This window comes from Parasteatoda tepidariorum, chromosome 1 (genome assembly GCF_982258835.1).
Source record: "Parasteatoda tepidariorum strain Cologne lab strain chromosome 1, Ptep-v5.0, whole genome shotgun sequence".
Lineage (NCBI taxonomy): Eukaryota > Metazoa > Arthropoda > Arachnida > Araneae > Theridiidae > Parasteatoda > Parasteatoda tepidariorum.
The window spans coordinates 24,453,722-24,465,033 of record NC_141755.1 but is presented as its reverse complement, the minus strand read 5'-3'; the positions used below and the strand labels follow the sequence as shown (position 1 = coordinate 24,465,033).

The 11,312-nt window shown below is 28.6% G+C and overlaps 1 protein-coding gene across 3 annotated transcripts in view; it reads right to left on the bottom strand.

The window, feature by feature from the left end:
• Positions 1-1,585: 1,585 nt before the first annotated feature.
• The window catches only part of LOC107437881 (arylsulfatase B), a 39,064-nt gene continuing 29,337 nt past the window's right edge, over positions 1,586-11,312 (bottom strand). For all 3 annotated transcript variants that reach the window (XM_087160342.1, XM_087160343.1, XM_087160341.1), the window contains exons 9-11: positions 9,342-9,610; positions 5,969-6,208; positions 1,586-3,626 (exon numbers count right to left, since the gene is read on the bottom strand). In XM_087160342.1, the coding sequence (XP_087016468.1) occupies positions 3,501-3,626; positions 5,969-6,208; positions 9,342-9,610 (635 nt within the window). In that variant the 3' untranslated portion in view covers positions 1,586-3,500. The remainder of the gene's footprint in view (positions 3,627-5,968; positions 6,209-9,341; positions 9,611-11,312) is intronic.

Genomic DNA, 11,312 nt, shown 5'->3' with positions numbered 1-11,312 from the left:
TTACTGACAAATTTTTGGCATCAATTAAATTCGCAAAAACAAATTTTTTTTTACACATTCAGAACACAAAGGCAATTTTGATAAAGATAATAAGAAATATCAGCTGAGACTCTATGTAAAATGACAGCAAAACAGAAATTAATTTTTGAACTTAATTTCATACAATTTTTTAAAAAAAGAAATTAAAACGATATATTTTAAAGATTTTTTAAAATCACCTTGATAACTCCGAGGTTTTCATCTCTAAACATATAATACTATCAAAATGAAAAACGCAATAAAATTATCATTACAGTGAAATTTTTTTCATTCAAATAATTTTATTGTAAGTTTTAATTGCAAATAGAATTATCTCAAATTCTTAAACGTGCAATGAATGGCAGAAAACAAACAAGGGAATGCTGACCCAACTTGACCTTTTTTCATATTTAAACATTCAATGCAATAATCATGTTGAGCCTCAGATTAAAGTATGGGATCAAGCTGAATCTCATGCTATTTCCTATGCTTATAATTCTACTTTAAAATGAAAAAAAAAACTTTTGAAATAAACGAATACTGCACTTAATTTAAATACATTTATTTTATTTTATCAGTACAAATTTTAAATACCTGTATAGAAACAGATGCTAATCATAAAAGTACTAAATACAAATATATTTTTAAGTTAAATAAATTTAAACATATTATGTACATTTAAATTAAGTTTAAGTTAAACACTCAATAATTTAACAAATATAATCATTTATAAATCATTCATAATCATCACTAAATAAATCATCACCAAATAAAATTAATTACAATTAAAAAGACAGAATTGCTTATGACTTTCTTTAAATTAAACGTCTTCTATATACAATCAAGCTGGGTAAAAATCTTTTTTTACATTTTCTATTTTTTATAAGAATTTATGGTGAAAACATTCTGTAATTCCCAATGTAAAAAAATGCGAATGGAAAGCTACTTTATAGCTACTTACTTTTTCATGTATAAAAATATATGCTTTTATACACATGCTTTATTTTTATACATATAAGCTTTTTGAAGTAAAGACAAAATAAGATGCAAATGAACTTTGCTGTAAATTGGGTGCAGCCAAGCTTAAGGAAAAAATATAATCATGATCACTTTTTTACCATTGGTTTGGATGCACCCAAAAGGCGCAACTCTATTCGTGATTTCCAAATAATCATAATTACAAGTAATCATAATTTTAGTTATTCATAATCTACGATTACATTTAATCCTGATTGCCATAATCACGTATTTTGATCACCAGTATTGATGATTATATGTAATCTTTAGATCTTGATAACTTGTAATCATAACTAGTTAAGATTATAAGTAAACATGACCAACCGTAATCAGAAATTATGATTACAGTAGTTCTAGTAGAGATTATAAGTAATTATGACCTCATGCAATCAGGGAACGTGATTACTTCTGATCGTAATTACTTGTAATTGCAAATGCAAGTACTTGAAAACATAGTAGTAATTATATGTAATTTATTACAACTGTAAATAATGACTGCCATCGTGGCCTGACTCTGGTTCTAAAGTTATGAGTCTGGCAAGAGTCTAGAGTTCTATCAAAGCATTTTTACTCTATTTTCACTCTTGTTGAGCTTGAAAGTTTTTTTTTTTTACTTTTTTGTATTCTTTTTTAGTTAATAACTTGAACTGTAATAAATGATTGTAATAATGTGAGAAAAAATACTTGCTTAAAGCTTACAAACCTATATTGATATTGAAAATTAATCAAACTGCGAACGCAAAATAGTTTCACTTTTAAAAACTTTAAACCATCCTCTCTTAAGAGTTATATGCTTTTTTTTTTCAATTTACTAATTAAAAGTACAAATCAATGTAAATAGAAGGAAAATAATTCTTTTTATTTTCAACTAAATGAAATTCAAAATGTTCTTCGAATGCAAATTTCTTTCTTTTCTAAAAAAGAATCTTAATTTTATTTTTAGAGTCAAATTATATTTTTCTATCACAGCTATAGAACATCCCTTCCCTTTCATACTGAGAACTCAAAAATTGAACGAGTTTGTGTCGAATATTTTTCCAGAAATTGATCCCAGAACTGCTTTGATTCTTTATTCATTATCTTAAAATAATAATAATAACAAAAAAAGAAAATCATGCAATATTTTCTCCATTTAAATTCTTTTAAGATAACTTCTTCCTTTAAATGCTTTTAAGGTGACTTGATCGATTTTTTTTAATGTTGTCTTTTAAAACAGACATGGGCTAAAATTTTATGAAGAAATTTATTGCATTTTAAAAACATTTTTCTATAAATTTAGTAACAAAATTAATTTCGGATGAGTGTCTTTAACATTTTCAATTTGTGGTAACCCCAAAATTAAAATTAAAATTAAAATTTTCAATAAAAATAACACAGCTCTCCGCTTGTTCACCACAATAACAACTTCGATTCCATTTATTTGTTTTATGAACATAATTGAAAAAATATCTTATAACTTGTCTGATTCATGAAGGTTTTCGAAATATGTTTTTTTTTTCGTTGAAAATTATGTATTTAGCTCTTTTGTCCCTAAATGAATTATTTTATGTGTATCTTTTCATAAAAAAGTTATTTTAACTTATTCTCATTAAAAAAACATTTATCGAATTTTTTACTTATAGATCGATTTCTGGAGTAACTAACTGGTCTTTAAAAAGCAAAATAAAACGTATTTGTAACATTATACGCAAAATTAAAAGATTTTCTGAGCAGGTCATTATCTTTTTATTTTAACTAAATCCACGAGTATGAAGGAATTTCCAAATTACTTCGTGGATAATTTAAGAAAATCTTGACAATATGGTAATAACCTTTCATTAAGGCAAACTGTATGAAAATAAATTCTGAATCAATAGTTTTACTAAAATTAAAAGAAATTTTTAACGTAGTTTCGTTAGATATTGCAAAAAACGAATAAGCTATAAGTATATGGAATTTGAGTTCACAATATTGCTAAAGTAAAAAAACGCACTAATTATAAAAAAATAGCTTGCTGACATTACTAAAATTTCATTTATATTCTAACGCAAACTGTGAAATAAAATGTCATTTTATTCATTATTCATTCAGTACTTAAATATTCCAAATATATTCAGAGAATATGAATTTTGAAAATTTATCACCAAAACTTTAATAGTGCAAAGTGTTAATATTAAATCAATAAGGAAATTTTAGCGAACAGAGTTTCAAATCCTTATGTTACCATTTTTACAGAAACTGCGCTGCAACATAATCGTAAAACTTTACTCGGAATTTCTGAGTATTATTTTAGTCCTGTAACATTTAACATTTGGCCCAATGTATAACTCAAATATGATCAGAATCTTGCATTTTTGTACCAGTAACAAAAGAGTAGTTTAAACATAATCGATTTTAAATATTTAATATAAGTACACGACAGTGACTGTTTCATAACATCAGTTTCTTTTAGTCTTTTTCTGGCAGTAGATTTAATCAATTTAAAATTATTTCCATGGTACCCATGCATTTCCATGGAGTTGAGGATTTGAGGCTGGGTCCATTGGTTCTTGTACTGGTTTTATTTCAACTGCCTTATATTTGTTTATGGCTGCTTCAAGTTCCTTCACCATCTGAAAATTAAAACAAACAACAGGCTAAATTAAGAAAAAGAATGTTTCATACTTAAAGATTAAAATACGTTAAGAAGGAAAATTTTGCTAAACACCTATACCATTGATGAATTGATAAAAATGTAACATATCAGAAAATATTAGTTTTTTTTTCATAAATATAGAATACTTTTTTTATAAAAGAAGTTTCTCTCTACTCTTACAGAAAAGTTGGTTAGCAATTTAACCATTATATCGGTACCTTGAGCCATAATATCATTTAAAATTACTGCAACCTTAATAAAACCTTGATATTAAATTGAAATGTGATTTCGCTCAGGATTAACCATAATATAGAGTAATTAAGTACATTAAGGAATTATCAGCATTATATCACAGTTCAACTTGTCGGCTAACTTATTTGTTTTATTATAATTGCAGAAAATGTAAATGAAAACTTAACTTTTATTATTTCATTTTTTTTATTAATTATACACTTTTTTTCAATTTTGAAGAAAAAATCATTTGAAGAAAATATAATGCTTTTAATTAAAATATTCAGTAATTAAACCAAATATTTCATAAAAATAATTTGTTTTCAAACCATTGTAATTGAAACAAATTCGTTCAAAATTACTACAAAATAACATTCAAAATTTCTATGACCTTAGTAGAACCTTAGTGTTAAATTCCAACCAGTTATCGTTGGGATTCGAACCCGGTTCACCTCATTGAAAGGCGAACGCTCTATCCCAAGAGCCCCCACGGCTTCTTACATTTTATTAAACCATATCTTATTGTTAATTTTACCAGACTCATTAATTACCAAAGTGCTTCGGTTAAAATTTTAGTATTCCCATGGGGCCAAAAACACGGTAAATTTTATCATGTTCTGGTAGTTTGGGCGATACTTCTTTCTCAGTGTAGCATTGCATCATAAGCAAAATGCAAAAAAAAATTTAAAATAATAAATGAGAAATAATAATTGAAAAAATTCTTATTTCTTTCAAGTTAAAGAAAGAATATTCGTCAAATAAAGTGACTAAAGCAATTAAGAAATATTTTAATCAGAGTTCTCAAGTTTAATTCTGAGCTTAATAAGTCATGAACCTGTTTATCAATCATTTTAAAAAATCCTAACGACGTTCTGTTTATAAATACTTTCTAGTCTATACGATATTTTCTAACAGCTTCTCTCTGTTTCTTCCAGCAATCTAACGATTTAATGTTGACCATCTTTGCTTCCTAGGTAGTAATTATTCACATTTCGATCGCATTTGCTTTGTTCGTTCCTCTCTTAAATATTATTTAGCTTCTAATGTATATACTTTAAAACTTCAGTTTCTAAAATAACTCAAAAAATATCGGTGAGTTTGTAAATCTGGACGCAGCTCGAAATGCGTGTTTAGGAAAATGGACACAGCTCGAAATGCGTGTTTAGGAAAATGGACACAAATCGAAATACGTGTATACGACGATGAACACAAAAAATACAGTACCTTTTCAGTTTTCAAACCAAATTTAACAACCAGGTGAAGAATAACGTGCTTACTTTTCCATGCTTATTTAAACACAGAGTATAATCATTACTGGGCAAAGTCCCGGACTTTAGGGCTGGGGCAGGCTTAATATATTTCAGGTGTAACTTTTCTGTCGATTTCTTCGTCTTCAAAACTCTGAGCAAAAGAGTTTTGAAAATCCAAATTCCTTCAACATAAATTTACTATCACTGTATTAAATCTATAGCACCGTGACTTGTAAAAACAACTGTTGACTTTTAAAATCTTTTCGAAAAAAAACTAATTTACAAAATGCACCTAGTGATTTATGCAAATTAACGATATCACATTGCGAATTTACTAAGATTGATTAGTTCATTCATTAAAAAAAGATTGGAAAAAAAAGAAGATGGAAAAATGGCATGAAAATTATATCCATTTTTGTAAACACGCATTTCGAGTTGTGTCCATTTTCGTAAGCACGTATCTCGAGTTATGTCCATTTTCATACCCATGTATTAGGAGTTGGGACCATTTTCGTAAACACTCACTTCGAGCTGCGTCCAAATATAAAATTTCACCGACGAAATATATAACGAAATTATGATGCTATAGATATTCCGTAATGACCGTCCATAAGGACGGTCATTACGGAATATCAATAGCATCATAATTTAAATGCCTATAATGCCACTTATGTGAGATCACGTGTTCATTTATGCTTAGTCATCAACACTACAATCTAAAAATGTGTCAGGATCTTAAAAGACTAAATCTTAAATCTAAGATCTTAAGATCTCTAGGATCTTAAAAAGATTAGCGCAGGTTAAACTATTGAATTGTACAATGATATAAACATCTTACCTCTGGATATTGTTCTGCGAGGTTGTAGTATTCACACGGGTCAGCTTCTATATCAAAGAGGCAGGGTTCTTTGTTAGCATTGCATCTTTTGTCTTCAGAGGGTGGCACACCTTCACATATGGCCCTTGGGAAGGTCAAACATCCGGGCACATTACATGAAATAGCCAATCGAGGATCCTTGGCATATTTTCGCCACAGAATTCTCGCAGCTTTAGACCGTTTCAGAAACTTTAAATATGTCTGCCAAAAAGAAAATGCCATAGAAATATTTTTCAAAATAAAAAAAAACTTGAAAAGAGGAAAATTTACTTTCCATCACTGTAAAACATTTAAAAAAGGACCTAACGACCTAAAAAGTTACACAATAAAGTTCAGTAATGGTAAATACATTTTTTAATACTTCTACAATACGAAAGCATGTTACGTAACTCATGAAATTTTATTTCATATTTTCAAAGTCGTTTAATTTCAATTTAAAAAAAAAATTTTTTAATTATTCATATGAAACGTTTAATGCATATTTATTTAACTAATATATATGAATAAATTATCACAATCAAACATTTAACTAAAAAAATATTATGTTCACTCAAAAATGCACAGTAGCGTGACTAAAGTTTATCTTTTAGTACTTTTAAATTCATTAAAATTTAAATGATATAGCTTCAATTTTTTAATTCACCATATCTTTATTTAAATTTATGTTACATAATGTTTAATGGCATCAAATTCCTTTTTGTTCCGGAAAAAGTTACATTTGTACAAATTTGTTCTAATGAAATTTTCCGATACATCTTCTTAATAGTAAAATATTTTGAACAAATATAAAGTTTATAATTAAAGATTCTAAAAAACGCATTTTTAATATTTAAAAAAAAAAAACACTTTTTAAAAAAAAAATTCAGTTCATTATACTACATTTTTATGTAGGCAGTAAATATGGATAGTTTGTGTTTTGATAAAAATGCAAGTTTTTCTACGGTTAAGTATTTATCTCTTGCTTTTTCAAAATCAACTATTAAATTAAGCTTAGCGTATTCTTAAAATATTTTCAATGGTGTTTTTTTTATTCTCATTTCAAATTCAACGCATCTTTTACACTTTTGTTTATTTTTATACTTTAAAATAAATCATTTCAATTAATATGAAACATATACTTAAATGCTTGATTTCTTTACATTTACTCAGATTTACCGATACTTTCTGATTTTGCGGTACTTTCTGATTTCTGATTTTTTTCACTAAAATTTTTTGCATAACATTGAGTTTTTTTTAATCAAACACTATTTATGTGTTGCGTTGAAAATATTTTATTCAATAATGTTGCTAATAGGACAGTTCTCAAACCAGTTCAGAACTATGACACAAATTTAAACTTTCAACTTGAACAACTATTAAATAACACTTTAATTCACATTAAATTTTTGAGAGTAAATTTATAATTTTGTCTTCCTGTACTATATTAACGGTTCAAAGGAAATTCAGGCTTTCAAAATTATAATTCGTAATCCACTTTAATAAAAAATACGCAACTGAAAAGTACATTTAACCAAATAAATGGTTTTCATACCACGGTCTAGTACCAAATTTTACTTTATTTACCAAATTTTTTCACTGATTATAAAATCATCATATTATAAAATCATGTAACCAAGGCGCTGCGGTAAAAATTACGGAGCTTTTCAGTATTTCCATTGAGCTAGAGAATTTTACCATTTTCTGGTAATTAAGTTCTGGTAGTTTTGGTCATACTTGTTTTTTCATTGCGAAACTGTGCTATAATTTAAATAAGAAAACAGATTAAGAAAGTACTTTAAATTGATTACTATATCTTTAAATTCTTTCTCAAATATATTTTAAAGTATTTTCCTGTGTTATGGAATATTTTTAAAACTAATTATTATTTTTTACAAATGAAACAGCGAATAGTCTGAATTAGGTAGCAATTGCTACGCAGGTAGTTTTCAAAATATTTCATTTTTGTTTAAAATAATTTGATTTCCTAAATGCCACTGGAAAAAAAATACGATAGTGGTACGAGTAATATTTTTAAATTGGAAAGATAGTGATAATATTTTAAAATAGAAAATTTCTTTGTATAAATATTGAATACCTATTGTATATATCATAAGCATCGTGGTCGGTATGGCCTGGTCGGCAGGGAGCTGGATTCGCGTTTCTGAAAACGGGAGTTCGAATCCAGCCGGCCGAAGACTCACCGTGTAATAAATGGTGATTGGTGCACGTTAAATCTGTCGAGTCTATAAGTCCACCATGTTCACATAACAAATCAAAACCTCTGGGGGTACTGACTTTGACATTGATCATTCTCAATTTCAAGTCAAAATTACGATGAATGAATGGGTCCGCCCTATAAACTGGTGTGACTTATGGGCTTCGAATTCTAGGCCATAGATGTCGCCACTGGAAACAAGAACAATCGTACCCCTTCTGTCTTAATATCCGACAACAACATATCATAAGCATCACTAAAATTCAAAATAGCAGCAAATAACGTAAGACTAAACAAGGTCAATTAATGAACAGTCACGTGTAAGGCTATCTCAATAAACTAGAATGGATTATCAGAAAAGCAATGTTGTTTCTGGTCATTTGGTTATGCTCTCTATGTAATGAGTGAATCCTCTTGCTAAGCTTTCTCTTAAATTCTGGTTATATATAGACAAAACCAATTTATGAAATGAGATATTTGCTTTTTAAAATATAAAATATTATTTATCAGGTTGAAAAATCTGGGAAATAGTTTTATTTAGCTTTAAATATATCCCAAGATTATTAAAAAACTGAACCATTAATATTTTAATAAGTTAGAAATGTTCTTAATAATCGCTTAGGCATCTTTACTTCTATTATAATAATAAAATCAACGAAAGCATTTAAAGGAATGAAGATAACCTGAGAAAATATATAGTATTATTTAAAAATAGTTGTGGTATTGTAATGAATAATTTCAACGGCGCAATACCGCTCTTTATGAAGTTACCATTCTAAGGCAGGTATTAATGCTTAATATCTATTCTTAATATGTAGTAGCGCTTTGTTCGAATAAAAAAATAAGAAAACTTTTTTTCAGGAAAGAATCAGAAAAAAATGGAGTAAAAAGAATGTTCATCCCATTATCGAAACATCAATTGAATTAAATTAAAAAATACAAAATTATACAAAATTAAAAATTAAATTAAATACAAAAATAATTGCCTCATTCTTTTATAGTCAAGGCAGCTAAGGAACGTTTTTTAAGGTCGTAAGATGTGTAAGACATTATCGCTCCCTCCTTTTAAAAACTGCCAACTAAAGTTTTCAGTTTTGCACTATTTCTAAACTTTGAAGTTAAGATAGATCTTTTACTTACTCTTTTATAAGTTGTATGAATTCCAACTGGAGTACGAGGAGGCGAACCTTTTATCGACTTTCCATCTTTGTCATACCAGCCATCAAAAACTCCATCATAATAGCTTCCTTTTACAAGTTTATAGTTTTTCCTTCGAATTCCCACAACCCTTGATTCACTATCCAAGTTAAGTAGAACTTCTTTTCTCGGTGATGGCACCTTGTGAACAAGAGATGGCCACTGATCCACGCCATCTACGTTTTTCAAAACCTTTGCGGCTTCTGGACCACCTGTCAAACAATGTATTCATATGACACATATCCTTAAAATACATCATTAGTTTATATGTAGAACTTTTTGTATAGTATTAAACTATATTTTTTACTATCTGAATAGTTCCAGGCTCCAATCCAATCAACAAATAAGGTAAAATTAAATTTTTTAAAACAATAAAACCAGGGGTGCAGAGGGTTTACAGCACCCGGAGACATATTCAGTTGTTGCACCCCCTTGAAATGTGTCCGGCTTCTGGGGTTATGGTCTTCCAGACCAACTTGCTGTCTTACATTTTATAAAAACTGAAAATCTCCGCTGTTGCAATTGGATTGTAAATTGCATAGTTAAATAAGATTTTGAAAAATTTAAACTGAGTTTTTTTGAAAACAATGCATCCCTAAAACTCCATATATTGACACGAAATGTGTTGATATGGTCTAGCGGCTAAAAGCACTCACTTGGCAAGTCGGAGGTCCTAAGTTCAAGCCTCCAAGCCCTTCCGATTTCTAACAAGACTTCAGAAATATGTAAATCTCGTATATATAAGTTGCTTAAGATATAAGTTATTCTAAAAACATACCCTTAAAAGTTTTATAAGCATAAATTGAGTACACAAGCCTGCAAATGCATGTTATTCCAATAAAGCAATAAACATTCCCTTACGTCATTTCCGTTTCTTCATATCACTGTCTATAAGTTTATGCGTTTTAAGTGGAAACAGCAGTTACCTTATTCTTTGTATTCTGGATGTTTGTTATTAAATCTGATCTACTTGCCAGCGTCAATTCTATTCTTTCTATGCCACAATATTTTTCATAGAATCGGTTAAAATTTTTACAGAGCCTTTGCTACTAATAGAGCACATTTATATGCAGAATGGCTTTGATTGTGATTATAGTTTCTGAATAATTGAGAAAAAGTGTTAATTCCTACGATCTTTTTCATTCTGTATATCGCCATTTTGATTTTTAAAAAATTTATAATTTTAAATAAATACTCAATACTATCATTGAAAACTACGAAAATAATTGACACCCTGTTAAGTTTTAAAGTAAATCGAATGAAATAAAATTGAGGAAATGTTTTCCTGCAATTTGCAAATAAAAGGGGCTGCGTTTAGAAAAATTGTTTTGGAACTCTTTTCTTATTCTGTTGCATGTAGATTGCATGCCTCTGAGGCTACGCAAATGTCCTCTCTTGTTCCGCTCTAACTAAATCTCTCTAACTAGCTCCAGCTCGAACTAAAGTTTTTCATTATCGTAAAAAAAAATTGCAATTTTGTTTATTTTTCTTCAAGCAGCAAGGAGATAAAGCGAAATAATTTTGAGCACAGGTCAACCAACTTAGATCGTTTAATGATGCCCTTTTTTCTCCACTTCCATTTTCAGGAATTATGAAGAAAAGGCACTTCCATGTAAAAGGGAAAAAAAGAAGAAAAAAAAGGACCATCCTGGATAACTTTTGATCTAATGGTCGAACCTTCATGTTCTAGGACTCAAACTTAATGGTTCGAAGGGGTTACCTCAAATAGTCAAATTATTAAAGGCAAACAATATTTTCAAGTTACGAAATTAGACACAAAAATGTACTTTCTCTGAATAATTATACCTTTTTTTCAACCGACTCAGAAGCTAACCCCAAAAATAAAGGTGTTAGCCGCAATCTCGGAAATATGGTCCCCATAGTTTGCTTAGGAAAGCAATCCAAAGTTTGGAC